General features: G+C 34.4%; 3 protein-coding genes across 3 annotated transcripts; 2 read left to right on the top strand and 1 right to left on the bottom strand.

The window, feature by feature from the left end:
• On the top strand, positions 4065-6237 carry LOC18603856 (WAT1-related protein At5g40240). Its single transcript, XM_007036085.2, has 7 exons — positions 4065-4345; positions 4455-4517; positions 4618-4734; positions 4924-5158; positions 5253-5411; positions 5508-5659; positions 5859-6237. The coding sequence occupies exons 1-7, from the start codon at positions 4080-4082 to the stop codon at positions 6004-6006; spliced, it is 1140 nt and encodes a 379-aa protein (XP_007036147.2). The 5' UTR covers positions 4065-4079; the 3' UTR covers positions 6007-6237.
• LOC18603855 (protease Do-like 9) lies at positions 6228-11312 on the bottom strand. Its single transcript, XM_007036079.2, has 9 exons — positions 10279-11312; positions 9497-9696; positions 9221-9401; positions 8900-9091; positions 8021-8253; positions 7143-7244; positions 6970-7020; positions 6773-6877; positions 6228-6682 (listed from the first exon to the last, which is right to left on the bottom strand). The coding sequence occupies exons 1-9, from the start codon at positions 10883-10885 to the stop codon at positions 6584-6586; spliced, it is 1770 nt and encodes a 589-aa protein (XP_007036141.1). The 5' UTR covers positions 10886-11312; the 3' UTR covers positions 6228-6583.
• LOC18603854 (rac-like GTP-binding protein ARAC8) lies at positions 14029-18396 on the top strand. Its single transcript, XM_007036078.2, has 8 exons — positions 14029-14456; positions 14702-14789; positions 14980-15089; positions 15166-15229; positions 16521-16585; positions 16664-16729; positions 17192-17286; positions 17950-18396. Exons 1-8 carry the CDS (start codon positions 14352-14354, stop codon positions 17987-17989), a joined length of 633 nt encoding a protein of 210 aa, XP_007036140.1. The 5' UTR covers positions 14029-14351; the 3' UTR covers positions 17990-18396.

Below are 19219 nucleotides of genomic sequence, written 5' to 3'. Positions count from 1 at the left end.
CTTATATATTATATATATATATATAACTATATATATATATATATAATATATACTTAATTATTTTTTGTGTATTCTAAAGATTGGGATTATCATTTCCCCTTATAGAGCATGGAGATTAAGCTTTAATGTTTAAACCCCTCCTCCTACTTTAAATATCCCACAAAATTCACTCATCTCTTTTGTGAGGTCAGATCCTCTGTGTTGTTTTTTTTATCCATTACTTTTTAATGTGAACTCAAATTATTAATTATAAAAAAGAGTTGGATCCTTTTTAGGGTTTCAATTTCATTTGTCTTTTAATGTTTGTATATACATATTTCTTACGTATATACATAAAAAATGATCATATAATATGTTAGTTTCTCATTTTAGAAAAAAAATTTGAATATATACTATTATATTATTATTATTATATATATACATAATATATGTGCTTGAGTCAATTAATATCATTTTTTTATTAAATCAAAATTGAGTTAATCTCTTGTTCTTTTTTTTTTCCTTTTTATTTGATCCCAAGAAAAATAAAAATATCGAAATTGCAACTGTTTTATTTTGTTATTCAATTTATTTTCTATGTCAATATATTATATTTATTTCTCTCTCATATAGTGCATGTGTAAAATGCTAAAATGTGTAAAATAGTATAAGGATTAACTTAAACATAAATTAACAAAGTCCTTTGATAATTATATCAAATTCTAGTAGCTACTTAGAACTTACTATACAACAAAATGATTAAGGAAAGAAAAAAAAAAGGTTAATATTAATATATCATTATCTAAGCCAGCTAATAAAGAAAAGAAAATCATAGATATGTAACATTAAAAAGAAGAATACTTTCCCAAATTATGGTAAATTATGGGATACTTTCCAAATTCTTAATTTATCTAAGTTGCATGTTGGTTTGTGGGCAAAGGCTAAGTGGCCTTTGGACAATCCATCTATCTTGGATATTGTTAGAGATCCTTCTTGTGCTAAAAGTCGGATTGATAAATCTACGGTTAAACTTGTTGTGGAGTGGATTAGAGCAAAAAAGGGTTGCATGAAATTCAATATTGATGGTGTTATAAGGGGCTATTCGATTGCCTTTGGAATTAGTGGTACCTTGAGAGATGATAATGACTATGTGAAAATTCTATTCACAAGATCTATTGGTATTGCTGACTCAAACTTAACCGAGATTCTTGCCATTAAGGAAGACTCCATTCTCTTTGTTGTATCTTCTTGGGTTAATTCTCACGTTTTGATTATTGAATTTGATTATGCTAATGCAGTTAAGTGGTCTAACCAACCCTTCCTTGCTCTTTGGCGTATGAACAGTATTATTAACTTCATCAACTGTATTAAGAAGAAAATTAGTCGCTAGTTTGTTGTTCATATCCCTCGATCCGAGAATAAATTAGCTAATCATCTTGTAAAAGCTAGTGTGGATCGTTCGGACAACCTTTTAAGAATCTTCAGCTAAGTTCTCTCTTTTTGGTGATTAGGTATAAATTACATATCTGAATTTCAACATAACTAAGATCCTCATGCTTACAAAAGAATAAAAGAAAAGAGTGTAGAGTAAGTACTAGTAATCAGTGGCGTGGCAAATGCCACCCTTCAATTTTTAATTCTTTTTATTATTTATAAAAAATTTGAGACAAATAAATTTATAACTTTATATAATTACTACTTAGTCACATTTTATGTAAAATCCTAGATCCACCACTGCTTGTAATTGACAAGAGGTTAACTGATTCCATCACCATTCCGATGAAAAATTACAGGTCAAATGTCAAATGTTTTTGTGGAAGATGATGCAACAAGTGATCAATATTTCATTTTTCTGTCTTTATTAGGAAAGAAAAGAAAAACCAACAGCTAAAAATTAACCATCTCATTTTTTTTAATAAGGTTAATTAAATCATATAATTTTATGATATTCTAAAACCCTATCTTTCAAAAAACATAAATCAAACAAAATTGCTAATTTTTGTAAAATTTGACTTCAACATGATGTCAAAACTAATCTGTTTATATGTTAGGTTATATTACAAATATTTATAGTATTGATAATGCATAGCAACTTCTTCTCAGTACCTAAAAGGAAATTCACATGCAAAAGGAAGGAAGGAAAGGAAACAAGTCAAGAAATAATATTTTTTTATTTAATATATATTACATCGTGATGTTGGTAAGAGAAAGAAAAAAAAACTGTGGAAAAAGGAAGTTGTAAACGCGGTGGGAGAAATGATAGGGAATTTTACGCCCAACTTGATTCAATTTTCTAAACAATATAATTCATCCAATTTTTTTTATAAATTATTATTTGTTGCTTTAATTTTTTAAATTAAAGAAGAACAAATTATAATTAATTTTTTTTATTAAATTTTAAGATTTAAATCTCTCCTCCAATTTCAGACTTGTTTGTATGTAAATTAAAATTAAATTGTCTCATTTTTCAAATTAAACTTAATTTGAAATATTCAGAAAATATAAAATCCTAGTGCCTTACTATTGCGTCTTGGAGTCATGGTCAATGAATAATGACAATTACTTTTCCTCCATATTATAATTTTTCCTTCATCAAGTCTTGTTTCCATTTTACTTCCTCCTATTTTCTTCCTTGTGTCACACAACTTTACTTTATCTCTTGGTAATGAGGTTGAGATCCTCTTTATTACCTTTTTTGTTATTATTATTATTTTTAATATAATTCTCCTCATATTATATATATATATATATATGAAAAAGTCTTTAAATTATTAAAAAAATCAAATAAATCTGTACTTTTCTACTGCATTTAATCAAGTCACTATATATTTATTTTGGATCAAATAAACTATTATAATTAATAGTTGATTAATTGTCATTAATTAAAATATCACTTGTGATTTTATATTTACGTGACTGTGATATAATGTTACTATGGATAGTGGAAAGTGTCACATGCTCACATCATTATGCAGTATCAACATAGCACGTTATTATCCATTATGATATGTCAACATCACGTAACTTAAAATAACAAACAACATTTTTTACTAAATTAATCATTAGTTATTATAACTAATTTAACTAAAAATAAAAAAAAATAAAAATTTGATTAAACTCAATGAAGAATAAGAATTTATTTAAATTTTTTAAGTATTATACCTACATATATTATTTTTAGTTGGGGTTATCATTTATCTTTCTAAAGCATGGAGATTAAGCTTTAAAGTTTAAATCCCTCCTCCTATTTTACGTAAATTAAAAAAAAAAGAAATTCATTTTCTAAATTATAATTTAACATTTATGAAGTCTCCAAACTTTCATTTTTAAGGGTTTTTTCTTTAAGCGTTCGGAAAATTATCATATACTACTACTTGGTCGAGGTCAATGGGTAATGGCAAATGCTTCTCCTCCCTCTTTCATTGATTTTTCCCTTCTCTTTGTCTCATTTCCATTTTACTTCCACCAGCTTTCCTATTAAATGTCTCACAAATAACTATATTATGTTTTTATTTTCTTTTTTTTTTTATCTCTCAAGAAATCAAAATTGACAACTGTTTTATTTTGTTGCTTTATTTATTTTCAATATCAATATATTATATTTATTTCTCACCCTCATAGTGCATATGCAAGATGCTAAAATGTGTAAAATAGTAAAAGGATTAACTTAAAACATAAATTAATAAAGTCCTTTTGATAAGCATATCGAATTCTATTAGCTAGATACTTAGAACTTACTATACAGCAAAATGATTAAGGAAATAAAAGGTTAAACTTAATCTATTGTTTTCTAAGCCAACTAATAAAGAAAAGAGAGAATCAAAGATATGTAACATTAAAAACAAGAAAGATTTTCAATTTATTTTAGGATCATTCATAGATGTCAAAATTTCACCATAACTAAAATCCTCCTGGCTTCAAAAGAATAAAAGAGAAGAGAACTTGTAATGGACAAGAGGCTAATTGGTTCCGTCCTTCCAAAAAAAAACTGTTGTGTGGAAGATGATGCAACACGTGATCAATAGTACTGTTTCTAGTCGAGTTGTCTTATCAAACTTTGTCCCACTCCCAATGTCAACATCCACCAAAAACAAAAAGTGATGACCTGTAACAGCAACTTAAGTCTCTCAGTTCCCAGCAATCTGGAGAGAGAGAGGAAGATGAGGGTTAGAGAGATGAGAGTAAGGTCCTGGTTAGTCGAATTGGCGCCATTTGCAGCCATGGTGGCTGTGGAATGCCTGGATGTTGGCTTAACTACCCTCAGCAAAGCTGCCATGTCCAAAGGGATGAGCCACTTTGTCTTTGTTGTCTACTCAAATGCTTTGGCTTCTGTCATTCTGATTCCTGCTGCTTTCTTCTTCACTAGGTTCTCTCTTTCACCATCTATTGAGTAGATCCATGTTGTCAGTAATTATTGAGCAATTTTAGTATTAATTTCTGTTTTGGGACTTGGTTTTTCTGCCGTTTTTATGCAGGAAAAAGAGGCCACCAATTACCTTACCTTTGCTGTGCAAGTTTTTCCTCTTAAGCATTGCTGGGTATGCAATTAAATCTTAACAGAGATATTCTTTGATCTTAAAAAGTGGGTTTGCTTCCTTTTCTTGTGAAAGAATTGGATTGTGAATCTGGGTTTTGCAGGATTACTTTGATGCAGAACTGCGTATTTACTGGTGTAAGCTACAGCTCTCCAACCCTTGCTTCTGCTCTTGGCAACTTGGTCCCAGCTTTCACTTTCTTGCTTGCTGTTATCTTCAGGTTCCTCTCTTTTCCTCCTCTTAGAACCTGAGAAAGAGACAGGGAATAATTGCTCTCCAATCCTTTGCTTTTCTGTAATTGGATGCTCCAATCATAGTTTGACTTCGAGAAATCTTGAAAGATATGCTGATTCGAAACAGCTGTTGTTTGTTTAATTGAAGGTTCCGATAATGTTTTTTGACCTTCTAGGATGGAAAAGCTAGAGTTGACAAGCTCAAGGAGTCAGATCAAGATCTTGGGCACCTTGGTATCCATTTCTGGAGCACTGATCATGACCCTTTACAAGGGTTCTGCAATACTTTCCCCACCTGCTCAACCACAATCTGATCCCTCTGCCATGTTAACAACAACAAACAATTGGATCATAGGTGGCCTCTTTCTTGCCACAGCCTGCTTGTCTCTTTCAACAAACATCATCGGTCAGGTAAGAAATATGCTTTTCCCATGATCTAGTAGCTTTGGGGTTCGGTCTTTGTGAGAGTTTGAAACTCATGTCCCTTTTCCTACTGTATTTGTAGGCGGCAATCCTGAAGGGGTATCCCTCAGAGATAGTGCTGGTGTCCTTCTACTGCTTCTTTGGGACCATTCAATGCGCATTGGTTGCTTTGGTTGCTGAAAGAAACACAAATGCTTGGAAATTGAGTCCTGATATCGAACTCGTCTCTGTGGTCTATTCAGTAAGTATAATGCAGTATGCGGAGATCAGTCAAGTCGGGCTAATAGTATTTTTTAGTTTAACGGATTACTCACTCCTAAGTTCAATTCCTATTCAGGCTCTATTTGGAAGTGTGGTAACATTTGCCGTTTTAGCATGGTGCATACGACGGAAAGGGCCTGTCTTTGTGGCCATGTTCAAGCCCTTAAGCATAGCTATTGCTGCCTTCTTGGGGTTCATTTTCCTCGGTGAAACGCTTTATGTTGGAAGGTAACAATCTCCATATACCATTTTTGATTTTCTAAGTTATTGCAAGTTGAATGATAAAAAAAGCTGTTCATGAGCTAAATGAGTCGAGCTCACTTGCGTTCAAAGCTCGATTTATTTAGTATCTGAGCTTGAAAATAAAGACTTGCGCTCAAACTCGTTTAAACCCATGCTGTTCAACGAGCTTATTGATCCTTTGCAGTATTGTTGGAGCAGCCATAATTGTTACTGGCTTTTATGGGGTGATATGGGCACAGTCCAAAGAAGAGGAGGATGAAGACGCCAACATTCATAAGCTACATTCATCATCATCAAAGATCCCTCTCTTACATGGACATTTAGATGCATAAATGTTTTTCTTGCCCACACTTCTTTGTGCAAATGAGCTGATCTCTATACATGTGGACTTTAGACCTTCCTTTCCACCAAAATTTACAGTAGTAAGAATTTTTTTGTTTTAAGACTTGGGGAGAGGATGAAGTAAATATATGTAAATGATGTCCTTTGGACAATTGAAGATATATTTAAATGTAATAATGGTCATTCTAGTAAAGTAATGAGAAAATAGATCTTGAAAACTAGGCTTCCATTTCTCAAAAATGTACATTCCAGTAGCTATCAAAGGAAACAATTGCTTCACATATCTCTACAAAATTCCTAGAAATAAAGATTCACAAAAAAAATTCTGATAATCGCCACTGGATGGGGAAACCTTCAATCATAGCTAAGTGGGACATCATTGGCCTTTTTTTTTTCTTACTTCTTTGGCCATTGGACATCATTCTTTCATAATAGGCAGGCAGTAGGATTATACCAACCAAGAAGCTATAAACACTTGCTAACAAGAACCATTCTGCAGAATATAACCTGTCTTCCAAACTATTAAAGTAGTCTTAGAAAAGCTACAATAAAATCAATTAGTTATTTTCATGCCTTGAGATCCTCAGACATTGCTGACGGTATGCAGTGCATTGCAAGAATGTCTGGAGTAGCCGCTTTTGCTGTCTTTGTCCTAAGTACTACCATCTGCATAATATCACACACAAAAATGTAAGAGTAGAGCAACAAAAGCATGTGTTGGAGTGTACATGTAGGGGGGCGAGAGAGAGGGAATACCTGTTCATATTCTAAATCAAATTTCAAAAATTCATCCTCACAGTTCTCTACCATCTCAGCCAAGCTCTTCAAATTCTTCACAGGCTTACCATTAAATGCAAGGACCTGCATAGGTACAAAGGAAGGTATTCACAATAGACAGATAAAAGAAATTGAACTGAAATCAAGTGAAATTGCAAGAGACTGATGATCCTAACCTGAGTGTTGACAATGTCCTCATATCCAATGTTGGTATCAGCCACAAGAACCTTCATCAAATTTTTTAAGCAAATATGTTAGAAGAACTGATTAACAGAATATGCCCACTGCCATAGGTAGGCTCTAAACACATTTGCATGCACAAACACACACAAACAGAGGGAGAGAGAACCTGAGACACCACAACAAGCTGTTCATCAGGTGATTGTGGCATTGAATGCAAGAGTTTGTCCAAAAGCTTTACTGGAGCTTCATATTCATAATCCTTCCCATACTGGACAAATAAGCAAAAACAGCTGAGATTATTTAGAGACACAACCAAAAAACTGCTAATTTTTTGCTAAAATTTGAAAAATCAAACTTTGTAATGAAGGCCACAATCAAGTTTATTATTTATTTCTCCACCATATAGCCAGGTGGTGAAAGGGTAAAACAGTTGACATCTTCTCTAGAGAAAAGATGAAGCTGAAGAGGATTTGAGCAAGATCATACAATACATCAACATGCTACAAGAACCTTCCAAATAAAGGGAAACAGAAGTATAAATAAGCATCTTCTCTAGAGAAAAGATGAAGCTGAAGAGGATTTGAGCAAGATCATACAATACATCAACACGCTACAAGAACCTTGCAAATAGATGCAAACAGAAGTATAAATAAAACAATCTAATTTGTTCATAATTAAAATAATAACGCAACTGAAGACTAGCAAACATCCAATGAAAAGAGCAATAAAACATAGAAGAGGACAGACACTACAAGACCAGGAGGAAACAAAGATTGGGGGTGGGGAGGAGATCTGTCTATAGGAGCATAAAGAAAATGTAGACAAAGCTACCTTCTACAGAACTATTGGTATATGTAAGCTATAAATAGCACAATACTAAAAATAACAATAAATTAATATGATTTGCTTTCGAGCATGCACAAAGGATCCATCTTCCTCTTTACAGCATCTAAGACAGCAAAACATGTATCTCAGCAGGCTTTATGTTCTAATTTTCACATGCATGCATAGATGGAAGCACTAGATTTGGAGTAAACAATATACCTCCGAACGTAAATATGGAACAGACACAGTTGTAAACACAAATCCTGCAATTATGTAATATGAAGGAGGCCTGCCCTTGTTGTGTGCCGGAATAAGCCTTCTGTGCGATGCAAGTTTAATGTTGAAATTTAGAATCTCAGAATTGCGAAGAACTTTAATTGCTGAACTATCCCCAGCATATTTTTGTGACACAAGGTAACTGAAACCTATCCGCTCTCCATGCCGAAAAGGAACTGAGAAAACATCAATAATGGGGAGACAAGAGCAACATCAGAAAAATGTGTAGAAAGGATTAAATGAACAAGAAAAAGAAAGACTTCAAATTGTCAGCTTTGCTCATAAGATTCTTGCTAGGGATTTTCGCTCTATTCAAGTTAAGAGTGCTGCCCAAACTAACATTTCCAACATAACTAACAAGACACATCTAATGAAGTGCGTAGTTGTTGAGATAGCAGCTCTTAATCATAATTGACTAATCCAGGAAGTCATCTGTAAAAGATTAGCTAAAGGCCTCAGAAAAATTCTCCATTCAATGCAACCTTCACCCTTTTTTGGTTCAAATTGTGAACTTACAAATAAAGCCATAGAAACACACATTTTACAGAAATGATAAACTTACTAGATAAAGTACCTTCGATGGAACATATACATACTTGATTAGTTCAAAGTAATAATAACAGTATATTCTTTCACTCTTATGATAACAAATATTTGTGCTTATAATAAACAATGTAAGAAGTTTGTTCATAAAAATGTCAAGCAGAAAGTGCTGGCAAAGTGTATGCGTGTATCTATACATACATGTCTCTGTCTCTCTGTCTCTATGTGTGCGTGTGGGTGGGTGGGTGTGTATCGATTTACGGATAAAGAACACCTTACCTGTTCCATCATTGGCAATATCAACCCCATCAAAGCTGAGAATAATATCTGATGACTTCAAAACCCCAGATTCTGGAGCTGTTGGGTCAACTCTTCTGATTCGCACACCTTTCTGATCAATTTTCATGCCCATTGCTGCACGCAAATCAGGATTTTCCATTTTCTGCCACTCAACCCCCAAAATTGGGAATCCTAGCATAAAAGGAGTGATCATGAGACTTTAAGCAGGATGATAAACACAGAAGATAGCACTTTCATCACAGTCATAAATTTAACAGTAAATTGATCAAAAGTGCAACTAAAAGACCCAAACTAAATTACCGGTATATGCTTCATTCTTCTCATAGTCTTGGATGAAGTGCTGTATAACTGGTGTTGGTATCACATACCCTATATTTTCTACATCTTCATGTTTGAGTGACTGAAATGCAATGCCCACACAATTGCCCTTATCATTGAACGCAGGCCCGCCAGAATTTCCAGAGTTTATAGCAGCATCTATCTGCAAAAGAACCATGAAGAATACATATCAGAAGAAAACTTTCGATGGGTTAGCAATCACATATAACAGAAATGCTAGAAAAGTAATGATGTAACCTGCAAACCGAGGAGCTCGGTGGACCCGTGAACATAAGACAGGATTTCTATTCGTGATACAACTCCACTCGTCACAGAAATTGTATCTCCCCCAATTGGGTAACCAACAACAGTCACAGCGTCTTGAAGTGCAGGCAATTCTCCAAATTCTACTGGTGATACCCCTTCCCAAAACTCATCATCGTTGACTGTAAGCATTGCTGCAACACCACATAAACCAAATCAAGTGTTTGACCAGATAAAAGAAAAAAACATATCATCTGAAACCATGCAGATTTCCTCCAAACACTCAATTATCTTTACATCACACTGACTGATGTCAAAGCATCTCTCTCTTGAACATCTGTTCACACAATGAATGAGTTGAATTTGCCCTCCTGTTCTCTCCCTGTATAAAAGTTTTTCATCTATTCTCTTTCTCCGCTTCAAGTAATTACCAATCTTCTTTCCATAGAATAATAGTAACTTCACTTTAGCATGATGGAAAAAACTTTAGAAACGTAGTTTACCGTACTAGTTGGCAATAATTATAATCAGAACACTATGGTAATTCTCATTTACAATAGATTATTAGTTTCAAAAATTATTAGTGTGATTATTTCGATTTCTTTTAACGCTGACATTATGAGTTATAACATGTTTTTTTTTCCTTTTGAAATGGAATGGAGTTATAACATGCTGAACCAAAGCATTGGTAGTATTCGATATGCAATGCATTATACATAACATTGTCATTACTAGCATTTATTAGAAATTTGAAGTTAAGTTAGAACTGAACATACCAATATCACATTCGGTTCCAATAGCTAGGACAGTAGCCAAGTACTTAGTATCAGACCCACGTTTCTTAACTTTAACCTGGGTGTAATGTTCCACTGAGTGCGCATTCGTCAAAACCCTTCTCCCTCCAATCACGAAGCCACTACTACTCGAACTATACTGCCTTTTTCTCTGCCACGGCAACGAGAAATTTGGCTCCGTGTGAACGCAAAACACTTTCACTACTGCATCCATTGCCGGAACCAACCGAACCCCAACCGAATGCCCACCAGATTCCCCTCCTACGCCTCCTCCCGCTCCAACTCCAATGGCATTGCCGGTGGGAACGCGGCGGCCTGGGGAGAGGATTGCGGGCGTCGGTTGAGGGGGTAGAGGCTCGGGGTTTTCAGGGAGTTTGGGGAGTTTCCTGGGGCGACCACGAGGGCGGGCTGAGGTGGTTGCGGCGGCGGAAGAGGTGGAGGTGGTGGCGGTGGCAGCGGAGGGGATGATTTCGACATTGCTGACGGAGAAGACGTCGTCTAATGCGGAGTTGGAGGATGGGGATTCTAGGGTTTCGGTGGGGTTTGGGTTTTTGGGTTTTCGGCCTCTTTTTCCTTTGGTATCTCCCATTTCAGAAAGCTAAAGAAAGGGTTTCTTTGATTGGGTGGGGAGGATTTGGGGATAGGGTTCTTACTCCAAGGGATCAAATTGCAGAGAAAGGGAAACAGAGATTACAAAGTGGGGAGCTTTCCCTTGTTTTCCTTTTTAATTTGATCAGACAGAGATGGAGGGAAGAGAAGGGGAAATGCCGTTGTAGTTGGGCTTCGTTTCTCCGTTTTGTTCTTCATCGGACATCGGCGAAGATTGTCATGCCATGCTGTCGGCCGAGTCAGCTCCATTTGGATAATTGTTGGATCGGAGGGATGGCGAAAGCCCAATTTTGAGGCCCTTTTAAAAATATAGAGAGGCCTACCTTAAGTTTGGGCTTCAAGTGTTCATCATCTCCCTTTCCTTTTCCTTTTCTTATTTTTTCAATGACACACTCAACTTTTGTATAACAGCCATCTACAGTATTCACTTTGATACTTGATAATATCATATTTCAAAAAATCTAGATTTTTTGAAATATTTTGGTGATGCCGGCACCGGTACGTGATGAACGATTGATAATTCTGGATTCTAATTCTGTTATGTAGACGAAAAATGTCAATCAATATTGAATCTAACGACGGTTAATTTTTTATCCATTTAAAAAGTCGTTTGAATGTGTAAACTTTTTAAAAAAAACTTCGCATAAAATCACCGGCTTAAAAATCATTAAGGAGGTCTGTATTTTTTATGCTAATAATAATTGGAAGGTTATACTTTAAATGAAAAATAATTTTATGCATATTCTTTTTTAATGGAACCTAAGGTCTAAAAGGAAAAGCACTAAGCATAGGCGCTAATGAGATCAACTTAGCATGCAAGATACATAGCATTAAAATAAGTTAATTTATAATAAAGTAACAACCTCTAATGGCTTTCCTCCTATGATGGATTTGTGGCATTAGGGAATGCATTGGCCCCCAACAAGAAATCATTGCACCTGCAATAAACTAATGCTAAAGCACAAGCATTCTCTGCAACATTCCAAGCAAATATATTGAACAAAGATCAGTTAAGACTTAGAGAATATTTAACAGTTGTTTAAACCTTTTTTTTCTCTTCCTTGATGGTAATTATATTTTCCTCCTTTGTGGGCAACCCTTTGTTTTATTATGTTTACTTAATCTTTACTTATGCCTTCCACCATCCCCCTTTTTGTGAATTGCCTGCAATAATTCTGGTTGGCTGCCTCTCCATTCTCTTGCTTTAGAACTGCCTTTTTGGTCTCAACTTTTGCAAATTTAGTGGGATGGCCATCCCCGGCTACACTCTTTTCCTCTTTTTTCTCATATTTTTTTGCTTCTCCTTTTCAATTTTTTCCTTTATCATCTCCACATTCACATCTCTAGCATACCCTATTTTTTTTCTCTAACTTTTTGTTTTCCAACATTACTTTTTCATTATTTTTTTTTATATACATGATTTGAGACTTTTCGAGTTAACCCTTTTTCGTCCATCAATCTATATATTCGAATTCGGGCTTCAAAACTTCAAATTATAACTCCAAATTACCCTAAAATCATAAACAAGCAATTCTCTTGCTGTATTTATTTTCACGCATCCTTAAACCTATTAGTGCAAATAGGGTTTAGTTGAACCGACAAAATTTACTTCAAGATGTGTCTTTGTAAACATTATTTATTTTGCCTCCCATCACTTGGTCTGCAAAAAGTAATTATACGAATAATTTTAGAATATAATGAAATTAACGTTTAACTTTATCTTATAATTTACGAGAATAAACCGTTAGACACATCCGATTAGAGTTGCAATGCTGTTTGGCGCAACAAGTAGATTATAATGAATTTAAACTCCTTTGAATAAAAATAGTTTTCTAATATGTTACTTTATTAAAAAACATAACCTTCCATACGAAAAACCATTTACAATCTAATAGTCACACTGCATAACATAACCTTTCAATTAATATGACTTTCGAATAATTAAAACTTTTCATATAAAAAAACATTTTTCATTTACAATTTTTCATATTAAAAGACATTATTTTAAAAATATACCAACAAAACCAAAGTTGTATATGAATTGAATAGACATAACTGAGCAATTAAACAAAAGGAGCTTAATTACTTTTGTCCCTTGTATTGTTTATTTCTTCTTCCTTTCCTTCAACAACACATTTGTACGTACTACATTTGGTCTAGATTGATGAGGGGGGTATACCTAATATGCTGTCTGGTATGGTACTTGAAATTAATTATCATTTTTGTTCATATAGTTTAATAGAAAAGGAACAGCTTCAATGGTTGGAACCAAAACCAAGTTCATAGGTCTGAATGAATAGCATGCTCCTCAATTAAATTGAAAGAAATGAAGAACCGAAGGAGTCGACATCCCCTGCTCCAACTCCAAGGGGAATAACATTAAAGAATAAGCTTAGGTTCAACGCCTCTGATGTGTACAAGAGAATGGTTTGATTGGTGGCTCCCCTCTGTCAAGGGTCCCTAAACCTCTCCATCAATCATTCATATTTTATTTATGCATTCCTCTCAAATTTATACAACAACAACAACAACAACAATAATAATAATAATAATAATGCCTTTTGTGGTCCTAAAGCGTAATTGCCCCAAAAGCTCTCTGCCCATCAATCTATTTAATGTAGTAGGTATAACTTCAACGGGATTCTAGTTGTGGACCCATTCCTATGTTCAATGTTGTGGTTAAAAATACCAGATATTGAGAAATTAATTATCATCAAATTTATTATTAATTGACTATTTTTATTCATATGACATAAAATTTAATTACATGACAATATCAGAATTCAGAATTATATATTATGAATTTCCGATTATATTTGTCTGTCACCAGTTGCTTATGGTGAAATTGACAAAAGAACTATGGTGAAAGGTCTTAGACTATTTTATGTTCTTCTTAAAACTACTTTTAAGTCTGCAGAAGACAAAAAAATGGAGAGAAAAAAGAAAAAAACATTTTAAGGTTCATGCATCTAGTAAGGGTTGCTTTCCTCACAATAGACAAGACAAAAATTAAAAAAAAAAGGTTATTCTTCAAAATTACTAAACATGTAGCCTAAGAAACTTTAGAAAAGTTTGACTTCCATTTCAACATAAATTATTAGTAAACATGCAATCAACATAAAGAAGATGAGTGTATTCTCAATTAAATTTCAAGAGATAAAAGAATGTTTTTCCAAGTTAAATGAGGCAGGAGTTTGTTGGTAGTTAACCCCAAAAATAAAAGTAAGTAGTAATAAAATTGATACAGGGGAAATGAAATGAGTGAGAATCATGTGATCCACCACCACCACCACCACTCTTCTCTCTCACTCTCTCTTTGTCTCTAAATCTTAATTTAAAAAAAAAAAAAAAAACAAGAAACAAAGCAAAAGGCCATAAATTTATCCACCCAACCAAACTACCCATTTGTTTTTTTCTTCTGTATTTGCTTTGTTTTTTGTGTTTCAATGGCTTCAAGTGCTTCAAGGTTCATCAAGTGTGTAACAGTGGGAGATGGAGCCGTTGGCAAGACTTGCATGCTCATTTGCTATACAAGTAACAAGTTTCCTACTGTATGTTCCTTTTTCTCCCTTATTATCTCTCTGGGTATCTCAGTTTTGGTGTTTTATTATGTAGTCTGTTAAGGTTTTTTTGCATCGAGATTTTTCATCTTGTTTCTTACAAAGTCTCCAACTTTATGTTCCAGGGCATGTTTTTTTTGCTTACTTGTTTATGATCATGAAAAGTTGTCCTGTTGGGTTCTCAAACTAGCTAACTTTTCTTAGAATTCTGAGACTTTGTTGTGCTTTGTTGTCAGGATTACATACCAACAGTTTTTGATAACTTCAGTGCAAACGTTGTAGTTGAAGGCACTACTGTGAATTTAGGTCTTTGGGACACGGCTGGTATCAATTCTACTTCAAGTTTTATCCTCCACTTCTTGAAAACTGTGCTAAAAGGAGTTTCATTTTACAGTCAGTCTTGGCACTGGCTTTTCCAATGACAGTTGTTTTTTCTTTATATTTTTTTTTCCTTGTCAAATTTGGTAACTACACTGCCTTAAAATTGTTTTGAAGTTTTGATGACTTTTTGTAGGACAAGAGGATTACAATAGATTAAGGCCGCTGAGCTACCGAGGGGCAGACGTCTTTGTCTTAGCTTTCTCACTAGTTAGTCGAGCAAGCTATGAAAATGTACTAAAAAAGGTGAATTTATCCTGGATCTTTTAGTTCTTTGAACAATTGTGATGTGTTATGCTTATGTTCTGCAATTTTCTGACAGTGGATCCCTGAACTCCAACATTACGCCCCTGGTGTCCCTGTGGTTCTGGTTGGCACCAAATTGGGTAAGTGGGCAACCACATCGTTAGCATTTCCAAAATCAATGCATTTTCAGTCAAAGTCAATGCTGATTTAGTTCCTCATATTGTAGTAGAGTAGCATATCCAGATATCAGACCTTGACTCCCAAAAGTTTTGAACTTTCGATTACTTATAGTTTGAAAAGTAAATGATATGCGTATTTTAACGTAGCAGTAATAATTGCACTGACCCCTTCTAATAAATGCTGTAAGGAATTTGAGTTCTAGATATGGAAATATTAATAGAATATTTTCTTAAACACAGTCTTTATTTGTCAATTCATCTGAATTGGGGATTTTAGTTAGTTATTACAAAGGAGACAGAGAGTAGGCAATAAATGTATTAAAAGGCAGTGGAAGTGATACTGGTTACTGCGTATGATGGGAAATTTTTGTTAAAAAACTGCTTGAAGCACTCGAAATTTAGTTTAATCCAAGTTACGTGTCCTGTTAAGGCAGAAGGAACTAGGATGTAGGCAGTTAAGAGTTAGAAAAACAGAAAATATGCCCTTGTATCTGTGAAGCAGAGAGGGTTTTGTTTATCAAATCTCAGTAGGTGAGGATCTGATGCTGTTTTGTAATAACCTTGGGTCTGATCTGAGGCTTGGTTATATGAATTATTGTTACATTCAAATAATGTTGGTTCATTGTGAATGATTGATCCTAAACTAGCATTTTAAAGGGAAAGCTTCTGAAGTTGATAGTTTCATCTTGTTTTGATCTAACAATGGTCATTCCATCAGAAAACTACATGTAAAATTTAAGGCACATAGAGATTAGAGAATTGTTGTCAATTGCGTCTGTAAAAGAACCAGATTATCAAATTCAGAATTTTAGTGGGCACTTGTTTCTGGATAATAGTGTGACACTTCCAGTCGAAAACTTAGCATCTTCTTTTCTCCATTCTTTTTCATTCTTGAAAGGGTTGAGTGTTCATAATTAATTGCATATGCCTGACGAATTTTCCGCTCTATTTTCTTGTTCCATATTTTAAATTCTGCTTGACACACCACTTCTCCGGTTAATGGACCAAATAGACAGTTAACTGCTTTCATGTAGAAATAAAAATGTTGGGCTCTCTCATCTTCTAAAAAGGGGATTATTACTGCACTCATTTCATACCTGCATTAAAGGTGCCCTTCTGAATTGGGATTCAAATGACCCCTGTCCTTCTAAAGGTGCCTTTCAGAGTTAAATTGGTATTTTCGGAAAATTGCAATTTGTATGTGATTATTTGCTGGATAAAATACTGATGTCCTGTTAAAATGTACAAATAGATCTTCGTGAGGATAAACATTATCTGGCTGATCATCCTGGCTTGCTGCCTGTTAGCACTGCACAGGTATGATTTCTATTCATTGGTTGACTGTGTAGGAGATCTTATCAGTGTTTTAATACCTTAATCATCCTACTAAAACAGGGCGAGGAACTCCGCAAACAGATTGGTGCTGCTTATTACATCGAGTGCAGCTCAAAAACTCAGCAGGTATGTAAAAACTTGGTAATATACAGTAACTTCCATTAGTGTCCTCCCACCACAATAATCTACTCTATATTAAAGGCACCTGGACATTTAGCTCTTTTTAGGAAAATATTGGAGGAGTTTTGGTGACATTGGTTTATAGACATGGACCCCTTTTTTTTGGACTTGATAACTTGTTAAGTCAGTCTCTACTAGTATGAATCATGCCCTGTCTCTATTAATATGCATTAGGCTATTTTATAATGAAGATCATTGTTCAAACTTTTCCTTTATGCCTTTGTATTTCAGACTCAAATCTTGGCCTTATGCCAGTCTTTATAAGAATTGGGCAGTTTTGTTCCTGGTTACCTGAGAACACAGGATATCCTTTGTTTCATACGTCTGTATTTCTGTGGGAGATTGCCTTTGTTAATTTTGCTCAAAGAGCACGGAATTATTTCCGTAATCATTTCCTCAATTTTGCAGAATGTTAAAGCAGTTTTTGATGCTGCAATCAAGGTAGTCATCAAGCCTCCCCAGAAACAGAAGGAGAAGAAAAAGCCAAGTCGAGGATGCCTAATGTCAGTATATTTTTTTCTTAAAACTTCTGGGTGCTTGTTATCTTCTGATTGTGTGATATGTGGAATATTCTGGCATGACATTCTATTTTCTGTTGGGAAATTTTAAAAGCAACTATATGAGTGCCCAATGGCACTTATTAAGGTGCTAATTTATAAATGTTGCTAGTGCATTCAAGTATGTCTGTAACATATTTTGAATTTTAAGACACGCGTTAGCAAGACTCAATTTTGAGTAGCTTAGTTATAACATGGCTCCTTTGAACTGCACATCATCAACATTCAGCACTACGAATTCTCTTATAAATTCCTTGAAAAAGTGTATCTTTTTCATATTTTGCATGCTGAATGCATATTTGTGCTTCTGTATTCTCTCATTTGTTATAGCTGTTGGAGCCATCTCTACTGTTCTGTCAGATCAAATAGAAGTAATAACAATTCCTAACTTGCTAGTCAGTTACAGATACTTTATTGTGGGCTTAAGAAGTAGCATTGCATGCTTAACTTTTATTTGACTTATTGTATGTCTATGTCAATGCTTTTACTGAAAAATTAGTATTACTTAAGCAAATTTACTGTCCAAAATTTGCCATACACCTTGTTTTTTTTTTAATCCAGAGCCACATTAGTTCCTAGGGATGATTTGGTTTCAATTCAAAATTGCAGAAACGTCTTCTGTGGAAGGAACCTTGTGCATCTTAAGTGAGATATCTTACCTTCAAACCGAATGCTCCTAGTACGATATTGCCAATGCATCACCTAGAGATTGTTCAAGCCATCAGGATCAAGCGAGTTTGCTTTGTGTGCATCGGTTTTAATAGATTACACAGCGTAGTTCTCCCAGAAAGCCACTTTATGGTTGTTTCCATTTCTAATCTTACGGTCTAATTATTGTGAAAGAAGATATTCTGCAGCTAATTTACTGTCTTGATTTCCTGTAAAGAGTTAAAGCTCAGTGGCTTTGTCACAAGTAGATACTTCTTTTAGGTTTTCTGTTCCTATGCATGGAAAGAAAAAAAAAATCTGGTTTGACTTTTCTGTTATAGTAAAATATCTATAGCTTTGTTAAGTTGATGTTTTACATTCTTAAATTTGTTCTGCTACTTGTACCCATTTTGTGTTGTATAATTTTCCAATTATGGAGACTTTTTCAGTTCAATAACCGTGAAACCATGGGATGAGATCAGGTTTCTCTGCTTTTTGGACAGCATCAGCAGGTCCCAAATCCTCAAAGATTGAATAACATCCTCTGTCCCACTCTTGTTGTGTTCAGTTTTTAATTAAACGTCTTAACCTCAGCAGAAACAAATAACATAATACAAGAGTGACGTTAATATAAAAAATTTACTGAACACATGACACAAAATTATGAAAGAGACATCAAACTATACACGATGGAGATTGAAGATATTTGTTCTAAAGATTATTATGTTCGGACTTAGGTGATCTTTACAAATGTCATTGAAGCCCATTTTTGTGGAAGTTGTCAAGTAATTTAGAGATGTACTCTTGACCTTGGGATCAAAACCAAGATTATAACGAATTGCTACTTTGTATGAACTGGATTAGACTCATCTTTAAGGGTAGTTTGCCTGAAATACTCTAGTCACTTATCACTGCAATTCTCAAGAACAAATGGCTCCTCAAAATTTTATGAACTGGATTCGGTTCATCTTAAGGGTAGTTTGCCTGTAGTACTCTTGTCACTTATCACTGTAATTCAACAACAAATGACTCTTCAAAATTTTATATTTTGTGAACCATTAAATGCTCAATCTCATTTTAATACATGATTGATGTGAGATTGTGGTTCTCTTTAAGACCATGGCATCCTCCCTTGGCTTCTCGGGAGCTTATCTTTGATGTTGAATTTATGGCTCATCAGCTCCCTTCTAAGACCATAACATCTTCTCTCAAAAGCTTTTCTTCCCCGTGG

Source organism: Theobroma cacao, chromosome 3 (assembly GCF_000208745.1).
Source record: "Theobroma cacao cultivar B97-61/B2 chromosome 3, Criollo_cocoa_genome_V2, whole genome shotgun sequence".
NCBI lineage: Eukaryota > Viridiplantae > Streptophyta > Magnoliopsida > Malvales > Malvaceae > Theobroma > Theobroma cacao.
Note: the sequence above shows the minus strand (reverse complement) of the source record. Positions and strands in the feature narration are given on the sequence as shown.

Coding starts and splice junctions, on each gene's coding strand:
- LOC18603856 (XM_007036085.2), top strand. CDS start 4,080: ATGACCTGTAACAGCAACTTAAGTCTCTCAGTTCCCAGCAATCTGGAG. Junction 4,346..4,454: donor GCTGCTTTCTTCTTCACTAG/GTTCTCTCTTTC, acceptor GTTTTTATGCAG/GAAAAAGAGGCCACCAATTA. Junction 5,159..5,252: donor CAACAAACATCATCGGTCAG/GTAAGAAATATG, acceptor CTGTATTTGTAG/GCGGCAATCCTGAAGGGGTA.
- LOC18603855 (XM_007036079.2), bottom strand. CDS start 10,885: ATGGGAGATACCAAAGGAAAAAGAGGCCGAAAACCCAAAAACCCAAAC. Junction 9,402..9,496: donor CCGAGCTCCTCGGTTTGCAG/GTTACATCATTA, acceptor GTTCTTTTGCAG/ATAGATGCTGCTATAAACTC. Junction 6,683..6,772: donor TTGATTTAGAATATGAACAG/GTATTCCCTCTC, acceptor GATATTATGCAG/ATGGTAGTACTTAGGACAAA.
- LOC18603854 (XM_007036078.2), top strand. CDS start 14,352: ATGGCTTCAAGTGCTTCAAGGTTCATCAAGTGTGTAACAGTGGGAGAT. Junction 14,457..14,701: donor CAAGTAACAAGTTTCCTACT/GTATGTTCCTTT, acceptor CTTTGTTGTCAG/GATTACATACCAACAGTTTT. Junction 17,287..17,949: donor CCAAGTCGAGGATGCCTAAT/GTCAGTATATTT, acceptor TCAAAATTGCAG/AAACGTCTTCTGTGGAAGGA.